Source organism: Pleurodeles waltl, chromosome 8 (assembly GCF_031143425.1).
Source record: "Pleurodeles waltl isolate 20211129_DDA chromosome 8, aPleWal1.hap1.20221129, whole genome shotgun sequence".
NCBI classification, from domain to species: domain Eukaryota; kingdom Metazoa; phylum Chordata; class Amphibia; order Caudata; family Salamandridae; genus Pleurodeles; species Pleurodeles waltl.
Window position 1 is genome coordinate 320,658,783 of NC_090447.1, and position 26,364 is coordinate 320,685,146.

At 45.6% G+C, this 26,364-nt stretch overlaps 1 protein-coding gene across 1 annotated transcript in view; it reads right to left on the reverse strand.

Annotated features, from left to right (window-relative positions):
- Positions 1 to 26,364, reverse strand: part of F5 (coagulation factor V) — a 728,300-nt gene that overhangs the window by 548,998 nt on the left and 152,938 nt on the right. Inside the window, exons 4-5 of the mRNA XM_069204171.1 lie at positions 20,443 to 20,655; positions 17,933 to 18,091 (exon numbers count right to left, since the gene is read on the reverse strand). Coding sequence (XP_069060272.1) covers positions 17,933 to 18,091; positions 20,443 to 20,655 — 372 coding nt within the window. The remainder of the gene's footprint in view (positions 1 to 17,932; positions 18,092 to 20,442; positions 20,656 to 26,364) is intronic.

Consider the following 26,364-nt stretch of genomic DNA (forward strand, 5'->3'; position numbering starts at 1 on the left):
TTGAACTGATAACTAATACAGACGCAATAGACAGCACTGTCTCTAAACATATTTTTCCTTGGAATGCAATATTCAAACAGGGGACGGGACCGTGAGTCCATCACACTTCTTTTTCAAAGTCTACATTTACAGAAGTCTTCATTAATTTATAATATTTGAAATGGTTTGAAAGAGCATATTCTACACACCAGCCAGGGTAGAAGCGAGTGTTGCAAATTGTCAAAAAAGTAACATATGCTTTATCAAGGACAAAACAAAAACAAATGGTAAATCGTGGACAATAATAAGAACAAATTAATAAATAATGCACTTTGTTCTTCCTAAAAGACCATTTATCATTTTAAAGGTATGATAGTAACATCAGCGCCATTATCAATAGCTGATTTTTTTTTTACAACCTCAGGTTATACAGCAGATTTGGTTTTGGACCCAGTTCCTAAATTAGAGGACACTTCCTTAAAATAAGTGCACTAGAGTCAAATTCTTGAATTTAGGAATTCCTAACTAGAGAACTGTTTTCCTTCTGGAGACCCCTTCACATTCGCAGATGTTTTCGAAGTTCCCATATTATAAAATGTCAGATATTACATAAAATTCTGAGACAGTAGTTAGTAGTGTTTTGCTATAGATTTTGCATGTGTTTGTAAGTAAAGTTTTAAATCCAGAATGAAGTCTAGAGATTTAGTTGTAGTGCCTGATTTGAGCGAAAAACCTATGTACAAAATGGTCAACCTAATCTGCTGGAAATTATGTTGGTAGCTGAATCTGTAAAAGAGGAGCAGAGTTAATTGAGTCTCAATAGGTATTGAGGTAAGGGAGGATGTTAGACACCTTCCATGCTGGATGATAGCCATGTTCACAGTTTTCTTTACGGCTCAAGGCCAAGGTTTACTAGCATCTGTGTTAATTCTGTTTGGAGACAGTTTATGCTTAGTGTTCAGTTAGCTTTGGTGAAGCACACTGAACATGATATTCTCTATAATTCAATCTAGTGAATTACTCAAAACAGTTGTGTAAACCTGAATGCTGAATGTATAATAGCTTTATCTAAATGAAGCAACTGCTTTCATGCAGCATATCTGGGTTTGCACTAAACAGTACGGAACAGGGCCCATGGTCTTAGCGTGGTGTGCACTGATCATTTCAGAAATATAAATGATAATAATAAACTTCAGGAATCAGAAGAACCTCCATTTAAATCATAATCTGGTGCACTACCAGTACTTACAAAGCAGTGTTGGTTGATATTTATACATAAATTTCACAGCAGGGTATACCCAGAACAAACTATATACAAGTCATGGCTCTCCAGAAAGCCAGATAAACAAAGTTCTCACAAGGGAGTAGCACAGAATTACTCTGTAACATTCTGTAATTTACCTGTCGGACTGAGTGTGGGGCATGAGATACGCTTGCTGGGCCTAACATTAGGTTACCCTGTCCTGCTACACAGATCATAACAAAGGAGTAATTGTGATTGAGTGGCCATTTCTTTATCTCTGTAAGCAGGTTCTCTTTCTGTCGACGATGAAGTTGGAGGAATGATGTCAGAATCAGATAGATGAATAGATATTTTAACATGAGATTTGTATCTAGAATATTATTCTATGATGTTTTCAAGGTGATCCGTTAACTTCATGTATTTGTATATCATAGGAATCCCAGCACTGTTACTTACAATTGTATATTCTATTTGTAAGACACCACATACCAACCACTTAAAACTAAAATGTTCTTCATGAATTAACAATTAGGTTTTGCATCCTTCATTATCTGGTTTGCGATAATGCACAAATACGAAATAGCTTACATTTAAGCTTTTCTTGTATGGCTAAAATCTCCACAGAATGAAGGTCCACTTTCTTTTGCTTACTACTTCTAGGACTTGAAAGAGTCTTCTGCTGCAGCAAAGTTACAACTTGTTACTTACGCAACACAAGCCTTCAATTACCATAGGGAATCTGTGTACCGCAAGCATGCGCTCAGAGAGCTGAAGTCTAGTATGGACTACACTTTCAACTTGGATCTATTAAAACAGAGCCGAAAGCAGTGTGGAACAGATGAACCACTCCTTGGAATTTCAAACTTCTTTTCAGAGTGACAATTGATTTAGTTCAGTAATTTACACCTTTATTTCAACCTTGTCTTAAAAGCTATATACTCACAAAATGTAGAAACCCTTGGGAGATAATAGCAAATCAGGACACTGCCTAGTTGGACTGAAAGCGCAGCATGGTTGTGCGGAATAGTCATGCATAGAAAGAAGGATTAGAGGGACGGAGGGCAGAGGATATTCAATGCTATTTTGAGTTTAGCATATCATACTTCTGTTGACAGGCAACCTCTTTCCCAATTTAAATAGCCTGGACTTCTCCAGAACAAGATGATTGCTCAGTATTGTTTAGTATAATAAAAGGAAGATTTTGGGACATGGAAATAATCTTGATAGTGAAAACCGACTCCAATGACTTCTTTTTGAGATGGTGACATGGACAACGGAGAAAGCTGTTTGGGATCTTATGAGAAGTTACTGATGCACTCAGCACACAGAAACTCCAAGTGATATCTGACCAGCAAGGAATATGACAAGCACCCTCTTCTTCTCTGATGATTTTGTAAGATTCTGCCAGTGCACATGGATATGTTGCATCTTGGACAGTGGTATAGGCTATTGCTATTGGCATATAAGCAAACCTTTTCAAATCTGCCAGTATATTGTGGAACCTTTTACAGTTACCTTTTGAAGCCTTCGTTAATTTTCTCACTTTGTGGGGGCCAGTTTGTTCTGTGCATTCAACATGGTATGGTAGCCTTTTTAAATCTGTTCATTTACTTTCAAGTTGCTTAATAAAGGGAATACAACAAACCAACGTAACAGTGTTCATTAGGCCCCACCTCCCAGTACACAGATTGCGAAACTACAAAAGTATGTAAAAGAAGGTTCACATTGTGGAAGACAAAGGCCCTCATTACAACCCTGGCGGTCGGTGATAAAGCAGCGGTAATATCGCCAACAGGCCGGCGGTAAAAAAAAATGGAATCACGACCTTGGCGGAAACTGTCAACATAGACAGCCACTTTAACACTCTGACCGCCACGGTGATAGAAACAAACACCGCGGCGGTAACTGCCAACAGACAGGCGGAACACAATGTACCGCCCGCCACCTTTTCCAGGGCAGTACCAACGGCATCAAAAGCACAGCAGAAACAGTACTTGGAACGGAAACCACTCACCTCTCTACACCCAACGAGGAACCAGGACGCCATAGAGCCGAGTTACAGGTGCTGCCCATGTTGGTTTACCTCCTCTTCTACCAGGCGCAGCAAAGACGCCGGCGATGATCACGGTGAGTACTGCACCTAGCACACAGGGGAGGGGGGAAGAAAGAGAGAGTGGCACCCACACACCCACACACATGCAACATGCAACACCCCCACCCCCACCCTCAACCACAACAACATACACACAAATACATCCATCAACATTACATTTACACCCCGTCACCCCCTGGAAGAACGCAAGGACACACTGAAATGATTGTAACAAGTGTAATCATTGAAAAATCAGATAGGCCAAGATAACTTTAAATCATCAGTATATACAAATATGTACAGCAACTACACAAGTCCAGATAGTGTTCCAATCATTGTCCGTCGACCAGTGGTCCCAAAATGCATGGGAGAAGCCCACACATGCTACCTGACTCGAAACGGAGAGAACACTGCTGGGGCATCAGATCGAATATAAACAGGCACCTCAGTGGGAGGGGGAGGGGGGCACCTCAGCCGGATGTACGGAGGACGCCACTGCTCCACGAGGGGGCTCCATGCCCACTGATTGGTCCTGGGGAGTGCAAAGACACAGTCTCTCAAGTCTCTCAAGTGTGTGATTTGCCCACTGCTTTATCCTGGGGAGTGCAAAGCCACAGTCTCTCAAGTCTCTCAAGTGGGTGGTTTGCCCACTGACTGGTCCTGGGGAGTGCAAAGCCACAGTCTCTCAAGTGGGTGGGTTGCCCACTGACAGGTCCTGGGGAGTGCAAAGCCACAGTCTCTCAAGTTGGTGACATGTTCCACTGGTTCTGGAGGGGGCTTTGTGCCCAGAGTGCTTCATCCTGCTAAGGACTGTGTGAGTGGATGTGATTCTCCACTGGTTCTGGAGGGGGCTTTGTGCCCAGAGTGCTTCATCCTGCCAAGGACTGTGTGAGTGGATGTGATTCTCCACTGGTTCTGGAGGGAGCTTGGTGCCCAGAGTGATTCATCCTGCCAAGGACTGGGGTAGTGGATGTGATCCTCCACTGGTTCTGGAGGGGGTTTGGTGCCCAGAGTGCTCCACATGCAGTGTGGCAGGTCCCATTCCCTCACTTGGGTGTGTGTGCCTCGGAATTGCCTGGGAACAGGTAGCATGATACTCCACGGAGGCAGAGACACACTCCAACCTGCTGCGACTTTGCCTGACACCTGCTGGTACTGACAGTGCTGGGTGTTGGGCCTCATGTACGCTGTGCAGGGTCCAGGACATCTCCTGCAGCCTCGGACGGCTGTCCACTGGGAATGTTTGCCATGTCGGCTGTGGTGGCACTGTCTGAGCACGTTGCGGGGTTGATGGCGGTGGTGGCGTTGGTTGCGGCGGTGTCTGAGGCGGAGATGCTGCTGGTGGTGAAAGTGTCAGCACCTGTGGAGGGAGGCAGCAGGACGCCTCCTGCAGCCTCGGACGGCTGCCCACTGGGGATGATGCTGGGGACTGTTGCTGAGGCAGCAGATGTGAGGTGGCAGTGTCCACCGTGGTACAGGTTGCTGTTCTGGTTGCCAGAAGGGGTGACCTGTCCTGACTTCCCCCTAGCCTTGTGTCTCTTCCCCACCTTGGATGTCGCTGGTGGTCCCTTGGCACTGTCCCCTTTTGGCTTGGAGGAGACCTTGCTGGGTGGTTAGTGCGGCTTTTCCCTACGATATGTGGGCACCTTCTTCACCTTGGCAGGTGGCGGAATGGGCTGATCCTTGGCCTCGCTAGGTGGCACACTGTCAGCCCTGATGGGTGCCGCCTGCGATGGACTTGCTGAGACCACAGTGCTGGAGGATTTGGTGGCTGAGGTGCTGGGCTGGGACACAGACATCCTGGCCGAAGGGTGGGGGAGGTGTGGGGAAGAGGTCAATGTTAGCCAGGAAAAGTTTTTTAGACACACTGGGACGGGGAGATGGAGGGGGTTTGGGAGTGGAAGAAGAGGTAGTGGTTGTAGGAGGTGTACGTCTGCTGAATTTGGGTGAAGGTGCATGGGCCAGAGGCTTTTGTGAGGTGGATGGCTGTTGGGTGGGTGTGTGCCTGCGTTTGTGTACTTTGGGAGGAGGGCTCACAGACACGCTGGGAGAGGACACAGGGGAAGTGTGCACGGTAGTGGGGGGGTGAGTGTACATGAGCGGTGTGTGGTGATGGGCGTGCTGGTGATGGAGGTAGTGGCTGAGGATGTAGTGCATGCAGGTGTGAGTGGCGACGAGACAGGGAGAGAGGAGGAGGGGGACACAGTGGAGGCAGTGGATGTTGGTGTGTCTGCATGGGGATGGTGCTTGTGTGAGTGCCTCTGGGATGATGTGCTTATGTTTGCCATGTCCACTCTTGTGTGTTGATGAGTGTGCATGCTGGTCTGATGGTGTGCTTGGGTTAGGTGGAGGTAGAGGGGATTGGGTCTCAGTAGTGGAGGTTGGAGGGGGGTGGCTGGACACAGGGACAATGGCTGCCATTAGTGCTGAGGCCAGAGCCTGAAATGCTCTCTGTTGGGCCGCCACGCCAGAGTGAATGCCCTCCAGGTATGCATTTGTTTGCTGCAAATGCCTCTCAACACCTTGGATGGCATTTAAAATGGTTGATTGCCCAACAGTGAAGGATCTCAGGAGGTCAATAGCCTCCTCACTGAGGGCAGCAGGGCTTACTGGGGCAGGGCCTGAGGTGCCTGGGGCGAAGGAGATGCCCACCCTCCTGGGTGAGCGGGCATGGGTAACTCAATGAGGGGCTGCTGGGAAGGCAGTGCTGGTAGGGGGGGTGGCAGCTGTACCTGTTGTTGCAGTGGGCACAGAGGTGCCCGCCACTTCAAGGGAGCTCCCATCAGAGGAGGAGCCGCTGTCGCTGGTGTCTGCTCCCATCCCCGTCGTGGAGCTCCCCTCGCCCTCCGTCCCACTGGTGCCTTCAGACTCCGTAAATTCACCCTTCAGGGCCATGTGGGTTGCAGCTCCCTCCTGCTCCGGTGCCAATGCTCCTCCGCCAGATGATGCTAATGCACACAAGGACAGGGTGACAAAACAAAAAGGGGGGGGGAGACAGAAGAGAAACATGGTCAATGCCTGCAACACCACTACCGTTGGCGGACACAACACACGGGAAGCAGCCCTATGCACTAGCGCATGCACTAACAGTGCAGGGGAAAAGCACATGCCTATGGGGGACTCTGCCTAGACCCATTTGATGCACAGCTGGAACCCACAGGAGCCTAACTAGGTGTAGAGGGCAACTATCACCTTTGGGGTTGGAGTGGCAGTGAGCCTGCAAAACAATGGATCTACCTCGGCGCTTCTGCCCTGGCCTAGGGGAACCCACAGCCCACTTCCCCCACCCAAACACCTTGTAAAGCGCACAGAGTCAGCTGAATGAGACTGTACTCACCCCCTTGTGGCTGCTGTGATACCCCCAAGCGCCCATCCAACTCAGGATATGCCACCGCCAGAATCCGGTACATCAGGGGGGTCATGATGTGATGGGCACCCCTTCCATGTTGGGAGGCAATCCCCAGCTGGGCCTGCGCCATCTTCTTGCTCCAGCGGCACAGGCCTCCCATCGTTTCCGGCGGTGGGTGCTCCGACTCTGGTGGACCCCCAGGGTCCGCACTTCCTTGGCAATGGCACGCCAAATACCCTTCTTCTGGTGGGCGCTGACCTAGAGAAATAGTGAAGAAAAATTGGATGTTACTCCCCGTCCGGTTCTTCTCACTCATTGCCCACAAACCTCCCACCCTGGCCCACAAAAACATACACTCACCATCCTCACATGCTGGGCTGTGCCCCCCCTGTCTCTTTCATCCAGAACACTCCATACAATCATGTGCCACCCACCATGCACACAGTTAACTCACCTGTTTGTCTGGAGGACCGTAGAGTAGCGTGTACTGGGGGAGGACCCCATCCTCCAGTTTGTCCAGCTCCTCCGCAGTGAAGGCAAGGGTCCTTTCCCCAGACACTGTAGCTATTGTCGCTTCCAGACGCAGGTCACAGCAGCACTTGCAGTGTAGGTCCTCTCCTGTTGAAGGTCAGGTATCAAGTGAGTGAAAAGCTAAAAAATGGCGGTCCCGTCCGCAGTGGTGCGTACCGTTACCGCCGGCGTACATCGTCCTTGGCTCCTGGAACCCATAGGGCCCAATGATAACCAATGCTGGATTGCGCAGCAGTCTTCGACCGCCTACCGCAACGCTGGACAACGCAAGCTCAGTTACCTCATTTCCCCTTGTCCCTCCTTACAGGTCAGGCAGCCGCCATTTCAGGGGGGCCACATGGCAAGCCAAATAACTGCGACAGAGCACCTTTGGGCAGGATTACAGACAGACAAAGGCACACAACGATTATATCACGATTGTGCTAAACACCCTTGTGAAACCTATGTGGTGTATGACCCTCTGCTCCCCCTTCTCCTCCATAGGGCACCTCCGCTCGGGCAGGTGATGAGATGGCAGCATCCTCCGGTGTGCAGACCCCTGGTGGACCTGTCGACAATGGAAGACAGACACATCATTATCACATATAGATTTGATCGTGCCACAATCCAGGAACTGTGTGCCCAGTTGGAGCCAGTTGATGTCAGCTATCCGCCATCCCACAGGAACCCCCCCCCCCTCTAGTGCAGGGCCTGTCAGTACTCCATTTCCTGGCCAGTGGTTCCTTTCAAACAACAGTGGCCATGGCATCAGGGATGTCACAGCCAATGTTCTCTAACGTGTTGTCCACAGTGTTATCTGCCCTGCTGAAACACATGCGCAGCTACATTGTGGACATAGCATAAATCTGCCTTTTTACCTCTGTGTATGGACCCTGACATGTCACTTTGGCTTTCCATTTCACAGATCTGGGTCGCACTTTGTGCCCTCTGCTATGATTACTGCTGCCCAACAACCGTGTAACATTGGTATGTGGACATGAACATTGCTATATTTATGAGAGGTTGCAATTACACATTTGTGAAACTACAGACTGACTCCAGATTGATTTGTGATTTAAGGGTGTTTATTTCTGTGCTAACAAGTGGAGGCGGTGTGCAATGCCCTGGGGTGATGGTGTAGGAATGTCCATGGTAGAATTCAGTCTCTTGGTCTCACAGGTGCATTGTCCATGGGGGCACAGGAAGGGAAGTGATGGCAGGTCAAGGTTGTCAGGGTAACCAAGTGGGACAAAAGGATGACAATCAGGAGAGTCTTATTTCCTGGTGAGGGTCTTGGCAATGTTCTCTGTCTTGTTCCTGGATCTCAGGGACCGTTTGCGGTGTGGTTCTCCTTCTGCAGGGGGTGGGGTGCTGGTGGCCTCTTGTTCCTGTGGCGGGGCCTCCTGTCCACTAGCACAGGCGGAGGTGGAGGGCTGTTCATTGTGTAGGCTAGTGCCAGGGGCCCGTTTGTGTGCCACTGTGTCCCTCATGGTGTTGGCCAGGTCTGCCAGCTCCCCTGCAATCGTGACCAGGGTGGTGTTGATGGACTTCAAGTCCTCCCTGATCCCCATGTAGTGTTCCTCCTGCAGCCGCTGGGTCTCCTGAAACTTGGCCAGTAGCGTGCCCATGGTCTCCAGGGAATTATGGTATGCTCCCATGATGTTGGAGAGTGCCTTGTGGAAAGTGGGTTTTCCTGGGCCTGTCCTCCCCCAGTCGCACAGCAGTCCTCCCAGCTTCCCTGTAATCCTGTGCCTCTGTTCCCTGAACCGTGTGCCCACTGCCACTGACCCCAGGTCCCTGATTGTCTTGGGTTGGTGGGTTTGCCTGGGGTCCCTGCAGTGGTGGACACACTGCTGATTGATGTGTCCTGGGGACAGAGGGTTGGGCCCGCTGGGTGGGTGCTGTGGTGGTGTCTCCTGAGGGGGGAGGCTCTGTGGTGGTTTGTGACTGTGGCAGGGGAACCGACTGTCCAGAGGTCCCTGATGGGCCAAGCTGGTCATACAGATCCAGGTGTGCAGAGCTGCTGTCGTCACTGTGGGCCTCTACTGTGGGGGGACTGGATATATCTGGCACCACTTGTCCGGTGACGTTGGGTATGTCCATAGGACCACTGCCTACTCTGAAAAAATATTTTTGTTGACATTCACAAAGGGGAAGGGGTCCCATGGGGACCCCTTCCCTTTTGCGAATGAGTTACCACCAGTGTGACACTGGTGGTAACTGCGAGTTGGTTTGTGACCGCGAACTCTGAATTGCGATGCGAGTCGCAAATAGGAAAGGAACACCCCTTCCTATTTGCGAGTCGCATTCACAAATTGCGAGTCAGTACCGACTCGTAATTTGTGAATGAGCATCGCAAAAGGCTTTTTGCATGGCGCAAACTGCAATTTTTGCAGTTTGCACCATGCAAAAAGCTTTCTACATCTGGCCCTGAGTGCTTAAGAGTGCCCTCTAAAAGCAGTGACTAACCTGTGGGTGTTGCAGTAGTCTGAAAAAGTGTACGTAGCAATGTCTGTCCTACATTAACTTGCTGGCGTGCTAAGATATCCACACAATAATGCTTGGTGAAAGTGTAGACCAAATAGCTGCCTTGCATATGTCAGCTATGGGAATATTTCCTAAAAAGGCCATGGTTGCTCCTTTTCTATCAGTGGACTGCGCGCTAGGAGGAACAGGTAATGTCCTTTTGGCTTTAGCATAGCAGGGCTGGATACGTTTAATGATCCACCTGGCTATGCCGGATTTAGATATAGAGTTGCCTTTGTATGGTGGGGAGAAAGCAACAAAAATCTGACTGGTCTTTCGAAAGGTTTTAGTTCTATCAGTGTTGAACATACGCACCCTTTTAATGTCTAAAGCGTGGAGAGCTCTTTCAGCAACAGAATCTGGTTGTGGAAAGAAGACAATCAAATAGATTAAGGTGGAATACCACCTTTCGCAGGAATTTAGGGTTGGTGCAAAGAACTACTTTATCCCTGGGTATTTGGAAAAAGTGTTCATGCAGGGTAAAAGCCTGGAGCTCACTTACACATCTAAGCAAAGTGATAGCAACTAAAAATGCCACCTTCCACGAACAGAAATGAAAAGGGCATGAATGTAAAGGCTAAAATGGTGGACCTATGAGTCAGGTGAGTATCATATTAAGATTCCAAAAAGGCACTAGATGTTTCCTTGGTGCACTCACTCTCTTGAGACCTTTCGTAAAAGCTATAATGACTGGAATCTTGAAAAAGTAAGAATGCTCTCTGTTCTGATGGTAAGCAGCTATGGCTGCCAAATGTAATCTTGTGGAAGTGTATGCTAAGTTTGATTTTTGCAAATGAAGAAGGTAGGGAACAATATCTTGCACTGAGACTATGAAGGGGTCCCACTGTTTGGACAGACACTAGCAGATAAAAAGTTTCTATTTTGCTGCATAACATGCACTAATAGAGGGTGTGTGTACCTCCTTAAGAATGAATACCCATGCATTCTTGAGGCAGGTTATGATATACAAAATCCATGACCTCACAAACCATATCGCAAGATTTAATTCCTTGTGATTTGGGTGACTTGGTTAATTTGACCATGGTTCTGAGTGAAAAGGTCCGGGTTGAGGGGAAGCTTCTTGTGAGGAACTAATGAGTGTTCTAGAAGGGTGGTGAACGATGGTTGCCTGGCTCATGTTGGGGCCATCAGGCTCAATGTGAGGGACCTTTGCCTAAGCTTCAGAACCAGAACAGAAGGAGAAGGAGAGGCAGGAAAGGGTAGGCAAATATCCGTGACCAGTTCACCCATAGAGCATTGCCCTTGGACGGAGGGTACGGGACCTTAGAGATGAAGTTTGGACATTTTGCTTCTTCTTTTGTAGGAAAGAGGTCTATGACTGGAACCCCCTACATTTGAAAACAGGGAAGCAGGACTTTCCACTTGTAGACTTGTTGTTGCATCCTGCTGAGGAGGTTGCCAAATTTGTTGTGCCCCCCCCGAGATGTTCGGCTAGTAGGTGGATGTTGTGGTGAATGGTCCATTGTTAGATCATTTGCAATAGGCGAGACAATAGTAGAGAATGTGACCCCCCACCCCACCTGCGTTTCTGCACATAATACATGGTTGTCATGTTGTCTGTGCGGATCAAGAAAACTTTGATGATCAAGGGCCAGATGTATCAAAGAGTTTTACCCATTCTATGTCTATGGGAAAATGTGTTTGTACATATGGCCCCAAGTGAGGTGTCAACACTTTTAGTGCTAGTTGAACAATGAGGATTTCAAGATAACTGATGTGCTTGCTGCAGTTTTTGGGATTCCAGAGATCTTGGACTGTGATATCCTGAAGGTGAGCACCTCATCCTGTCTGTGAAGCATCTGAGGTACAGGGTTTTGGAAAGGTCATCCGCTGAACAAGTTGTTTTTGTTCCACCCCTTCAAAGAGCCATGAGCGCGGCTGTCTACCACCAATAGATCCTTCAGATGACCCTGTGACTGAGGCCACTGACATGCAAGACATTCCTGCAAGGGACGCTTATGCAGGTGGGAATTTGGCACTATGGCAGTGCAAGAGGCATAGATGCTTAGAAGTCTTATGCCACATTTTACTGTGACTTTATAACTGGTGCGAAAACACAAAAGTTGTGTTTGAAAGTTTTGTTCCTTTCCTGCATTGGATAAGCTAATCCCAGCTGGTGCTCAGAACAACCCAGAGTTAGGGTTGGATCTGAAGAGGCTGAAGATGAGATTTTGTAAAAGTTGATAGTGAAGCCTAGTTAATGAAGCAAGGCTATGTTGACTTGGATGTGATTTGGACAAAGTTTGAGAGTGCTAGTTTTGATAAGCCAGTCGTCCAAATATGGGAAAACGTGAATATTTCTTCTGCACAAGTGAGCTGCTACCACTGAAAGACATTTTGTGAACTCCTGTGTAGCAGTAGTTACCCCGAACAGGAGTGCTTTGAACTGGAAGTGGTTGTCTGATATCACACGTCTGATGTATTTGCACTGAGCTGATTGTATATGGATGTGAAAGCAGGGGTCCTTTAAGTCTAGTGCTGTGAGCAAATTGCCTTGCTGAAGTAGTGGGATCATGTCCTGAACTTTTACCGTGTGAAAATGCTCTGACAGGATGTAATAATTTAAGGGCCTGAGATCTAGAATACGCCTTAAGGACCAATCCTTTTGAGGATCACAAAGTACAGTGAGTATACTTCTGTCCCTTGATGTTGTGTAAGAATGAGTTCTATGGCTCCTTTGTTCAGGAGAGCCTGAACTTCCTGTTTGAGCTGACTGATGTGTTCTGGAAAGCGTTTGTGAGTGGAAATGTTTGGAGGTGTGGAAGTGAGCTATAGACAGTAACCATGTTGGATATCTAACACCCTTTGATCGGTTTTTATGTTTTTCCAGGCAGGGAGAAATTGTTGTAGAAATCCCCCGACAGGTGTTGAGTAGTCGTGGGAAGGCAAAGGGAGTCACTGCTTCGTGGCAGTTGAGGAGCCATGTAGTAAGAGCATTTTGCCTCTTCCTTTATTATTATTTCCCCTGTAGCGCCCCCTATGGAAGCCCGTAAAGGAGGATGTCTGCCTTTGGCCTCTGCGATAGGGAGATGAGGTGTCTGTGGATTTGGAGGCCGGTTTAAATGAAGGCCAGCTAAAGGACCCACGTGAAGCAGGGCTTTGCAGGGCACCCACTGATTTAGCAACTAGTGTCCTTCTTAATTTTATCGAGTGCCTAGTCGACATGTGGGCCAAAGAGGTGCTCCTTATCCAATGGTACCTTGCACTTCAGGGTTAAAGCTGGATATGCACAGCCACGCATGTCGGCGCAAAAGGATGCTTGAGTTTATTCCTCTGGCAGCTGTGTCAGCAGAATCTAGAGCACAATAGATGGAATTATTAGATATAGTATATACCAAAGAAAGAAATGGTGGCAATGCTCTAATAAACTGCACATCCAATGATAGCCAAAAGCTTTAGTGCCATATTCAACAGAAATGAACAAAGGAATGGCATGAAACAGGTGCAATATCGGTAAGACTACCTTGCCACATTGTAGAAAACTGGCCTGGAATTCCAGAGCGGAAAACTATATAACGAAATACCAATGCACACTGTAAGAGTAATGCTAGAGTCCACATAGATGCATCCCACGTAAGATGATTTATTTCATAGAAGGAAAAAACCATATGATCCACCACAGTCAAGTGATCAGTAGGGACACATCCTCCTGGGCTTCATCAATGCTGCCAATTATGAGATTTGTTTGATAAAAACAAAATAAACATACATAAAATGTTTACAGTAGTTTTGATACTGTGAATGGCAGAATACCCTCAGAGGAGAAATATATGTGAATGTAATGTTTAAATAAATATATTAATATGTGACCCAGAGAATTATAAGAAGCATGCAGAAAACCATGATGCCAGTGCCATTTTACAAAAAATGCCAGTTAACCAATATATAAAGTGCTAACAACCCATCATAGTGGATACATTCTGATATAGATCCTGGTGACAGAGTGCTACCCAAAGTAGAGACAAGACAAATAGGCAAATAAATAAATAGTTGTGCCTAATGATCAACATTATGCACAGGCTGGATCATGCAAACACGAACCATAAATAAGGAATGTACCTAGAATGCTGAATCTGCTGCATCCTTATCACCAAATCAAAGTGGGATGCAAATAAAAGTAAACTATAAAAAATATAATAATGGGATATTAAAAGGGGTGGTGTATTCAAAAGTTGGATAAGGAAATAAACTAGATAAGGATAGAACCTACTATGGTGACGAAATGGCCCGGGTAAGGCAAGAATGCACACAATGTAACCTGGTGAAACAATTCACAAAAACTATAAAGTCATACGTCTTGAGGCCCTGCTAAGCCTTCAGTTGCCTCAGGGAAATTGAAATCCCTGATTTCTGATTCCAGTGTTGAAATGTCCATAAGCAATTTTTCTCTTTTGTGACAGGCATTCCGAATAAGGATGTCCATCATGGATAGTAAAGTAATAAAAGCTCCTACCATTATTTGAGTAAGTCAACACTAAGGTCATCAAATGATGGAATTATCACCACCCTGATTATTTCCTTCTGTGAAATAAATAATTTTACATGGGATACATCTATATGGACTCTAGGATTACTTTTACAGTGTGCATTAGTATTTTGTTTAAATATTATTAGATATTAGCTGTCCCTCACTAACAATCTCTTGGCCCCTCTTCCTGTGCTCCTCTGGGAGACATTGAAGGAGATCCTCCATCTTGTCCCAGTGGACACAGTTGTATGTGGCTAGCAGCCCTTGGGTGCTATTCTCCAATGGTTGGTGGCTTGGGCATCAACCACTTACCGGATGCATCAATAAGCTTGCTCTGCTTGTCCAAAGGTCGAGCATCACTAGCAGCCTGAAAATTTGCTCACTTTCTAGCATTGGAGACCACCAACGAATCAGAGGGAATCTGACCGCTAATAAAAATAGGGTCTGAGGGTGAAGCCTTATATTTCTTTTCCACTCATTTTTTAATGATGTGTGCCCTAGTGCCTCACCCTCCCCTTCAGTACTGGCAGGTACTGTGTTACCCTGTGAATGTGGAGAGGGTTTCAAAAAGGAAATCATCCTCAATGCCTCTTTATCTAAGGACACTTGGTTATAAGTGGCTGCCCTACTGATAAGCTCCTGAAAGGAGGTGGTATCATCTAGGAGAGATAGCCCGGCAGTGTAGACATCTGGGTGGGTATCAGCGTGGGGATCCACGTCATAATTTGACCAAGGGCCAGTGTAATGTGAGAATGGGAGGGTGTCGATCCCCTGTTACCTGATCACATGTTGAAAGAATTGGGGAACCCTGAGGGGTGATATCAAAAGGGTCACCCTGTGAATGAGTAGCTGAGGTCGAAAGTAGTATAGGTGATGTAGGTGCTGAAGGAGAGGTAGGTACAGGGGAGTGTACAGCAGCAGAGTCTTTATCCTGTTACCCTTGGCAGAGGGAACAGGCACACCAATGGCCTTTTCAAACAAAAGCTGTCTCTTTGAGGGGGTTGTAACAACAGCTTTGACTAAGTCACGGCCAGTCTGTCGGTGTATATGAAGCTGTGTCTACTTGGTGTTGAAATGCTGCTTTAGCTTACGGAGGATGGGCTCAATGGAGGTGCTTGGCTCCGAAGATTGTGAAATCTTCAATGTATTCACTGCCAAAGTGCTCTTATGTTTTGAAGCCAAAACGGTTGGTAACGAGGTAGCTTGTGCCGGTCTTTTTGGTGCTGTGGTGGTCGGGGCTGTCTGGGAGACTGAAGCTGTAGGTATCGAAGCGGAAGTTGTTTGGCTTGGAGCTGAGATGGTATGTTAAGGCATTGGTTTCAGCACCAAGCTCTGTGGGAGGGCATCACAATGAGTCTTTCAGTGCCGACCATGGCCTGACAGCAATGGTGGCCCAGTAGCCTTTATTACACCGAAAGGTGTTGTTTTTTTAACACAGGGAAGGGGAACCTGTACTCACTGTACATTGCGCCAGAGGGAGATCTTGATCCGAATCAGAGTCCTTGACCAAAGTAGGCTCCCTCCTGAGACGCCAAGGCCACTTGTATTTCTGGTGCCGGCTCCAAAGCAACATGTTTTTCTCTAAAGATGTCCGGGTGTCTCTTCGACCTTCTGTAGTTGCATCTCATAGCGGCTGTCTCTCTGATCCCATAAAGTTTACTTGGATCGATCTCAAAAACTGGCAAGCCTTGCAGTCCTCCTCTTCAGGGTCCAGGGACAAACACAGGTTGCAGACCTTGTGCTGGTCAGTCTGTGGGAACTCTGCATGACACTTAAGAAAAAAATGGAAAGGAGTCCATTCCATCAGGAGTACATTCTCGAGCTGGTCGAATTGAGAAAATGGCGGCCTGAAGGGTGCAACCCAGATGGCCTCTGTTAGAGTGCGTCAATCCAACGGGTGACTTCACCTCGTCCCAAAATGCAAGGAATGGAATATCCAAGTTCAAAAATAAAATCAAAGGTGGGGGATGCATCCTGAGCGGAAAGAGTCCAAAAAGACGATTTTTACCCAGAGCTCAGTGAAACATGATTGGACTTGACAGCAGAAGAAAACAATCTAACAATGGAGTTGATGCCCATGTGCATTAATAGCAAAGGGACGATTCCCTTCACCTTGTAACCCAAAAGACGTTTTGAAGAAAAACAACTTGGAACCTTCCGGACTCAACGCTAGATGGCAGAAGTACGCAGAGCATGTGTATCTACAGCCACACATGCCATAAAACATAAATAAACAACTACTGTAATAGTTATTAAAAATCAATTTCAAGAGTAACTTTTAAAATGTTTCCTGCTCTCAAACTTCTCCCAGCCAAAGCTTAGCATTGAGTAGGGGAGAAAAAGGCGCAAAATGCTTCCCAGGGGCAAACCATAGTCTGACCTGAATGGGTAGTGATGACTCCTCTGAACCTTGTCAAATACCCTGGGTGGGGGTTACATTAGAGAGTCAAATCCTGCTTGACAGGTCTCGTAGCTTTACATATGAGAATTTGAGGCACACTTGGAAAGCAGAGAACAGGATCGCAAGACATTCTTGCATATTCACTGTCAGGTTGCTGATGAACCCTTAATTGCCCTACCAGAGTTCTGTCTCTGGGGTCTTGAATATAATAGTGGGGGTGCACTCGAGAGAAAGGGAAACAGGTTGCCAAATCAATTATTGTGCATCTGCTGGAAAAGGCTCATTTTGTACTTCTGGCTCTCGGTTTACTGTAGGTACATTGGCTGGTTCAAATTGGATTTTAGTATCAGAGGTGAGAGGAGACTAGTATTACCATGGTACACTCCCCACACACACTTGAGTCCTCAGAGCCCAAGTGGAGTGTGGTCAAAGATTTTTGCCATCTTGAAAATGGGCAAAGCGGGTAGAGATGGCCACTATAACTTTTACCACGTCAGTTAGGGTGTGCCCAGGAGTCATTGACACCCTTCAGCTCGTTCTAGACATAAATGTGGCATCTTCAGGCATCCAATTCAGAACACTTCCTGAACCTATGGAAGAACAGAAGAGAAATGGACTTGTTTGACAAAAGTTCATGTCACTGCAAGAGATGTCCGCTGGGCAGGTGGACTTCCCTAAATTTGGTGGTTGGGCACTCCCTCATGGAGACTGAGTACTTTAGAGATGGATTCAATCCTGTCTGTGAGACGTTAAATTGGGCCCTGAATCAGAAGGTAACATTTTTTACTACAAGGAACCTGGGTGATGTATCTGACCTTCACTCCATCTCTGGCAGTCTCATAGTGCACCTAGGTCCACGGTCTACCATGACCACTGACTATCATTGGTACTTGGTACTTCTTGGAACTGTTCCTCCTTAAAAAGGTTAGAATTCATATTTCCAGGTCCACTTTTTGATTGTTGTCTCATTGGTGTCATCTTGTTAATTAATTTTTCTTATGTTTCACTCTATTTTTCTAATTTGGCTTGGGGTTTTTATTGGGTTGTATTTCAACTTTTTTATTCTTTGGTACTTCATAAATGTTTTACACACTGCCTTAGCTTAGCCATAGTTACCAAGGCATTGCGCTCCTGTTAAATTATGGACTTTGAGGGTTCACCCTGATAAAGTTTGTGATTATTCCTTGAGGAGGGCAGTCACTCACCCCAAATAATAATCCAATTTTTTAAAGTTGCACTTTGGGTTTCTTTACTGTGGAGAATTCTACATGGCAACAATCAAGAATAATTTAAGTGTGCAATTACACCTTTTCATTGCTTCTAATGAAAACATTCCCACCTACCTGGTATGGTTCCATTGATGTACCCATTTATTGTGTACATCGCTGATCCTTGTTCAATAGATGTGGATTTTTGCCAGCTTTTACTTTCATCAAATACGGAAAACATGAGCACAAATTCTCGGTCAAATAGTTTCTGTGATCCATCACTATTCAGACTTCCTAGGCAGGCAAAATAAAAAACATAATTTTGAACAACTGAGCCAAAAAGACATGCTTTATGAATTTGTTTTCTCACAATTTTCATTTGAGCAATTTTTCCACTCATCAATTCAATTTCCCACACTTCTGCATCACAAATATCCTTAATGCTGTTGACTTGTGAAGGTCAATCTGGTGCTATGGTAATTTTGTTCTCATAGTTTTCATTCTTCTATTAATGTGTGCAATCCCCTTAATGTCTGGTATTACCTGAAACAAGAAAGGGAACAGCAGTCCTTCCTCAGTAGGTTGTGACTTTGGTGCCCTTTAGGATTCTTGTCCCTCATTTATTTCCAGCACTGTGGTCATCTCCCACTCCATGCACAATGTTTGTTTCTAAAAGAGGGCTTTAGCCGTAAACACAGAAACACGCACCAATAGGTTTGCTACTTTTCATGGACACAGATGTCTGAATTTTAGGAATTCACTAACAAATCCAATAATTCTTCTGTAAATCTGCAACAGTCATAGTTTGTCAGGGGTACTGCTAGAAAACATTGTGAACTACTTGTGTACATGTAAAGGGTTGTTTGCATGCACAAGTGTACTTGTGTGCATGAGAAAGGCTGTGTTCTTGCAGGGAAAGAGATCTTTGCAAATGTGCAACTGCAGTTTTTTCATATTATTTCTCCACAGAAGACACGGGGCCTGATTGCAAATTTGTCGGATAGGATACTGATCCACAAAATTGACAGATATCCTGTCCGCTGTAATGCAAGTTCCATAGAATATAATGGAACTTGTAATACGGCGGATGTGATAACCGTCACATCTGTGGCAGTGTATCCCATCCATCAAGATCGTAATCAGGCCCACACTGTTGCCTGAGGCAAAAATACTTCAGCTAAACCCCTACTAATTTTAAGTTTATCCCAATGCCCAATTCCATCCTGGAAATTGATTTTACTTTTGCCCTTAACAGGAGTGAATATCTGATAGTTCTCAGAGGGAGAATGGGTCAGGAAAATGTTTGTGTGCACCCAAAAAGAAGAACATTTGTTAGTGCCCATGAACATCCAAGGCTTACCCTCCTTCGAATGCCCACTTCCTCTGCCTTTTAGATGATTTACGCGCCCATATCTCACCATTTACTTATGAACAGAGGTTCTCACCCACTCAATATGTCCATAGTGCAACTCAACTGATTGCACACTGGGCGAAGGACGCCTGCGATCCACAAAGGAACACATGGACCTTTCTGTCTGCTGCTGCTAAGATCAACAGAGGCCAGTACAAGTTCATGACATGTACGGCTATTTCGATTTGTGACAATTGTTCATTATTCCACTCCTCAGAATGGTCACTAAGGGGGTCATTACGACCCCGGCGGTCGGTGTTAATGTGGCGGTAAGTATCGCTAACAGGCAGGTGGTACGTACCGCCATATTGTGACATTGGCGGGTTGGCTGAAGCCAACCCACAAATGTGCCACTCCGATCGGCCCGGTGGGCGTCACTGTTCCGCCTGCAGGATTATGACCCTGCCTATCGACATGGTTTCCGAGCCGGCCGTAACGCCACGAAAACCATGACGGTAGGCCATATCAGTGACAGGGAATTCCTTCCCTGTCACTGATAGGGATCTCCCCCTCTCCAGGAACCCCCCCTTCCTCTATCTCTCCAAAGCCCCCCCACCTCTCCAAAACCCACCATACATTCACGCCCCCCTCACTCACGCACACACATGCATACACACACCCATTATCACATGCTTCCACTCATGCACACATCCATTCACACACACATCTGCACACACTTACAAACATACACACAGACATGCATTCACATCACACAACATAAACGCACTCACACCTCCATACATGCACACACACATCCAACACGCAACACACACCAGCATCCACGCACACACAAACATTCACAGACACCCACACACAACACCCTCTTCCCCTGTCGGAGACCCGAATTACCTGTGCCTGTGCCTGTACCTGTGCCAGCAGAACACCGCCAGGCCGTATTATTGGTCATAATATGCCTGTCGGCGGTCTACTGGCGTGGCACTGCTGGTGGCAGCAGCACCCTCTTACCGCCATCCACCGGCATGGCTACAGCTGGATTTCCGCCCTTCTTGTGGAGGAAATCCGGCTGTGGTCATAATACAGCAGATGGCTGGTAGCCGCTGCGACGGTCTTTTGGCGGCAGTCGCCACAGCAGTAGGCGGTTTTTACCGCCAATGTCAAAATGAGGGCCTATGTCATGAGAGGTACCTATATCTTACCCTGAATAACACCCCAGTCCTCCAAAGAGAAAGAAGACAAAAATCAAGAGATGAGATTCAACAGAATGGAAAATTACCTTTTTTGCATATCAGCAAAGCTCCAATCAGCCCTGAATTATAATCCTCCACCATGTTTTCATGAGAGTAGTAGCTGTAAGTGAGACAAACAGGGTCCTCTTCGCTAGGACCAATGTCCTCTGATATATCCCACACGTAGGTGTATTCTTGGCCTGGTAACACTCTGTCATCCTTTTTGTCTTCAGGAAATGTGTTGTCTGAATAAAGAGATCCTACAAAAAGGAAACGCAAGAACACATATTGTTGCTGCAATGTTTTCTTCACCTATGACCCTTATCTTTTCATTTTGTTTAACAATCCCTACTTTTCATAACAGCCCCAGCCAAGCAAAGCTTTGCAACAATATTAGCAAATGTTGACAGTGTAGTCACACAATTCTGACTTTTTATGAGAATTCTCTTGCTTGATTGGTGATTTTGTGTTGGTTGTTCAGCACATAGTTACTCAGTGGATAGAAGATTGGGCTAAAGGGTGGGCTAAAAGATGGATGAGATTGGGTGTTGAAGGATAATGTTCCTAAATCACTAGCAAAGTATCAACTTCATAAGGTTCATTATCCAGAACTGGATAGAGACAGTCACTATTAGAATGACCTTTTCATTTATATGCCTCCTACCCATGAGTTCCAAAAGCACAATAACAATATAAAGGCATGAACCCTGGAACTATTACTGCTTTTCACCTACTGTAAGCAGAAGATAGGTTTGCTAGTCCATCCAACCTGAATGAGCAAATTGGCAGGTGCACCTATGCAACAGATTTTGTTTGCAAACATATTTTTGTAAAATGTGCATTTTAACGAGGATATGTGATAAGGGCAAAAAAGACTGACATGCTGCTACATAGCACATAGATCACTGATTTTTGCATCATATCATATTTCTCATAAATATCAGTCAACTATTTAGAAGTCTCACTGCACTTTTCAATGTACTCAAGAAGACTGATTGCTACTACTAATTATTTAATTGCAGTAGATAAGCATGGAATGAAGTAATCTATCAAGATTTTCATAATGTAAATTAGCAATGTTTTGTGAAAAGGCATCCAGTCAATCCACTGAAAGCCTTTGTTACTGGCGAAGCTCCACATCATTATCTAAAGGATTACTCCGTTTCTCATTACAAATAATCTACATCACTCTGCAAGTACAATCATATGTAGAAAGGACCAATTCTCAAATGAGTAGAACATATTGGGTTTGAGTATTTAAGCTGGAAACTAACAAATACTGCTGGAAACAGGTGCATTACAAAAAGGTGTTTTCTAGAATTAGAATGTGATTTATTGTAGTGTGTTTATTGTTTTTGGATGCTTCAACTTAAATTTTGACTGTTTGGGGCAATTTTACAAAGGTGCCTACATTGAAAGTCTCTGGGTGAAATTGTGACTTTGTTTTGAGTTACCTTTAAACAGGCTGCTTTTGTATGAAACTGCTACTTCGTTTCAGAACTCTGTGGCTTATTTGCCCATTTAAGATGATGTGTAAATAATTACGCTGTAGCACGGGAAGGCTCCTGGGGAGCTATAACTAGATTTCATGGTCACTTGCATTATATTATTTGTTGCAAGACAGACACTTGCATTGGAATATGTTTATGTAAGCATCTGCCTGGATATACAGGAATGTTTTTTAGAAGCACAACCTCTTTTCCGTGTGCTTGTTTTAATATATGTGATATACATGTTCATAAATAATATTCTGAGGGTTGAATTTGCTGTTGTTCACTATTTAAAATGGTGGATAGCAGTGCAAATAATGAGGAGGAGGAAGTTTTTAGACAATTTAGTCTCTAATCCTATTTATAAAGTGGACTTTTCATCATTTATATGTATGACCACTGAAATTGGAAATTCTGTAGAGGATGCTAGTAAAAGCTGTTAGAAATGGTGTCTGGCTGTCTGGTCAGGTTACCTCCTGTCCAAGCAAGGACCCTCACTCTAGTCAGGGCAAAGGAGAAACACACCCAGTTAACCCCAGGCTCACCCTCTTGCCTCGTCAGGAAGAGGCGTCAGGACCTTTCTGCAGAGCGGTGAAGGTGAGGCGGCGTCAGTGCGAAGCGATAGATATGAGCACTTCTGGCAGAGTCGGTATCAGGCGGTCACAACGTGGTGCGGCGACTTTCACAGAGTCGTAGACTTCAGAGAGTCTGTAGCGCCATCGGGCCTGCAGGGTCGTGGCACTGCTACGAGGACCATGGCTTCGGTTGCAGGCGGCGTCACGGGATTCTGCAGCGGCATCAATCCGGAATCATCTGAAGTTGGTTTCCTTTGATCTTCTTGATTTTCCACTAGCTTCTCCTTTCAAGGGCCCATGGACCGTATTATGGCCGACTTGCAGGGCAGGAGTCTGAGCAGAGTCCAGGTGCTGTCAGAGGAAGTCTTTGATGGCCCTGAACTTCAGAATAGGAGGCAAGCTCAGTCCAAGCCTGTGGAGATTCTTCTTGAGTAGGAATATACCACAAAGCCTAGTCTTTGTCCCCTTTCACAGGCAGAAGCAACAACTGCAGGATAGCCCAACAAAGCACAGTCACAGGCAAGGGCAGAACTTCTCCTCAGTTGTTCTCCTTGGTAGAGGTTCCTCTTGGTTCCGGAAGCAAAGCTTGAAGAAATCTAAAGTCTGGGGTTTTGGATTCAATACATATACCCCTTTCTGCCTTTGAAGTTGACCAACTTCAAAGATAAGTCCCTGTTGTTAATAGGAACGTGCCTTGCCCAGGCCAGGCCCCAGAGACACACAAGGGGGCAGAGACTGCATTCTGTGAGGGCATGCACAGCCCATTCAGGTGTAAGTGACCACTCCTCCCTCCACTCTAGCCCAGATGGCTCATCAGGATATGTAGGCTACAACCCAGCTCCCTTTGTGTCACTGTCTAGAAGAGATTCACAAACAGCCCAACTGTCTGTCTGACCCAAACAGGGAATCCACAAACAGGCAGAGTCACAGAATGGTTTAGGCAAGAAAATGCCTGCTTTCTAAAAGTGGCATTTTCAAACTAACAATCTAAAAAACAGCTTTACCACAAGATGTATTTTTAAATTGTGAGTTCAAATACCCCAAACTCCATATGTCCACTGCTCTCAAAGGGAACTGCACTTAAGAGATCTTTAAAGGCAGCCCCCTTGTTAACATATGAGAGAGAACAGTGAAAAACTAATTTGGCAGTTTTTCACTGTTAGGACATGTGGAACACATGAGTACATGTCCACCTTTTACATGCACTGCACCCTGCCCATGGGGCTACCTCGGGCCTACCTTAGGGGTGCCTTACATGTATAAAAAGGGAAGGTTTGGACCTGGCACGTGGGTAAACTTGCCAGGTCAAATTGGCAGTTTAAAAACTGCACACAGACACTGCGGTGGCAGGTCTGAGCCATGTTTACAGGGCCACTCATGTGGGTGACACAATCAGTGCTACAGGCCCACTGGTAGGCACCTCTAGTGAAATTTACTAGGGACTTACTAGTAAATCAGATATGCCAACCATGGAAAAGTCAATTACACATACAATTCACTTAGGGAGCACTTGCACTTTAGTACTGGTCAGCAGTTGTAAAGTGCCCAGGGTAACAAAAATTGCAACAAACTGGGAAGTAGAGGCAAAAAGTTAGAGACCACACCAAGGATGCCAGGTCTAACACAAACTCTCTTATTCCCCTGAATGGCAAATTACATTCCAAGCAAGGTGAGTAATGCAGCCACAGCAGCAAAAGAATGATGAAGTAAAATTATGTTTCCCCTCATGGGTATGAGGGAGATGAATTTGGTGGCAGCGGAATTCCAGAGGGAGACAATGACAATGTGGAAAAACCCTATTGTTGGTAATATGGGAGGCACAAGTAAGAAAGAGGCTCTAAGATGGTTTATGTTCACCGAATTTTGGTGGATAGTATCGTAATTATTACAATAATGTTGATGACAATAATACTGTCCTGAAAAAGATGGAAACTGGGGCTAAGACTCATATTGTTATTTTGGATGAGTTTGGTACTCTCATATCTGAGCCTAGGCTCATTCAGCATTCAAATTCAAGGAGTGGGTTCCTCAACTGATCCTCTGTCAGCCCAAGATAAATAAGTTCAGTGGACAGGACTGTTAGATCTAAAATGAGGGTGGAGTGCCCAAAGCCAATAATATCTGCTAAAGCGGCCATACCTGTGGGATTGGATGTTTAAACTGTAACATTTTTAAGCATAAGTGAAAGGAATCAAGAAAAGGTGTGGATAAGGCATGGTCTTCATGCCAAGATAAATTACTGAATACCCTGGGTCCTGTTTCCAATACTTTGTGTGTTGCTGAGGCAAAGTAAAGATGTCAGTTGGGCACAGAAACAATTTCTGATTAGGATTGGGCCCAAAGTGTAATCTGCTTTCTTGAAAATGCAAATGTTGGGCAGACTATTGTTGTGTATTGATCCTAAACCTGGGGAATAGCAGGCTCAGATATAGGCACTAATTCTCTAGGATCTCTATGTGACGATGAATTTATTAAAGAAAACAGCAGTAAGGTCAGACCTTTGTCTTTCTGGTCAAGGCACAATCATCCCTTGCCCAAGTTTTGAATGGGTCTCTCCTAGTGCTGGTAGATATGATGGTCATTGCACTGGATGGTGAAACTTCTACAGACCATTTGACATCAAGCAGTATGGCTGCCTAAGGCCAACATCATGCCCACAAAGAAGAAGGATATTTGTCATCAGCACACGCCAAGCAAGGGCAGGGGAACTCAAGCTAAGTATAGTGTCCTCTTCCCTTGTTACAGTAGGAGGCACCTTAGTCGTTTTTGTTCCATAGCCGAGTTTGCTATCAAAAGATTAATCTGTACTACAGACAGTGTGAGGATTTCAAATATAATTCTTTGCAACCCAGTACACACCAAGGGGCCTTTTCCTAAACATTTTTGTCAGAAAGACTGGAATCTGTTCAGCCTAGAGTTACATGAATCGCTGTTGAAGTGGGCTTTAGAACTATATTGCGTACGCCTCAACTATGTTGTCAGTAACATTTTGCTAGTGGAGAAATCAAACAAAAAAACATTAACTAGTGCTAAATTTGAAGGAGCTTTTCCAATTCGTTCTGTACCTGCATTTCAAAATGGAGACTAGCATATGCTCGAGGGACATCCTTCTACTTGGGGACGGGATGGTGCCTCTAGATTTAAAAGACAGCTATCTGACAGTGTTAATATGTAAAGAGCACAGAAAGTAGCTGCAGTTTTTGTGGCAAGCACAGGTGTCCAAAATAAAATCTTTGCATTCTGCCTATCCTCTGTTCGTTGGTTTCTGACGAGGTTGATGAGACCTCTGGCAATAGTCCTCAGAACACAGAGACCAAGGATAATAGTGTACCTGGACAAAACCATATTCCTGGGACAGGAGAGAAAAAGTTTGATGAAGCACGTTCAGGGGTACATAGAGTTGATTCAATAACTGGGTTTCATTATAAATGTGAAAAACTGGACTTGGTCCCCCCTCAAGAAGGATCAAATTATTTGGCTTCCTGGGGACTTTGATAACAAGATTCTTCTATTGCCAGAAGCCAAGTTAAAGGTGATAAAGGAGTTCAGGATGTCACTGTCACAACATCACATTTCTTTCTGCCAGTTAGCGAGGCTAGTGGGCCTGCCCTCATCCTCAAATTAGATGAGTTTTCCAGGGATGTCCAGTGCCTGAAAACAAGACATCTTCAAACAGGTCTAGAATGCTCACAAATGGTCCTTCTAGACAAGACTGAAAAACAGGAGCTACGTTGGTGACTATGTCATGTAGAAACATATAATAAGAGAGTCATCTCTCCTGCATCTCTTGATCTTGTCTTAGAATCAGATGCAGATCCGGTGTCTGGGGAGCTGGCTATGGCAGTTACTCAACCTTAGGAGGATGCTCCAGAAAGGAATCCATAATGCATATAAATTGTTTAGA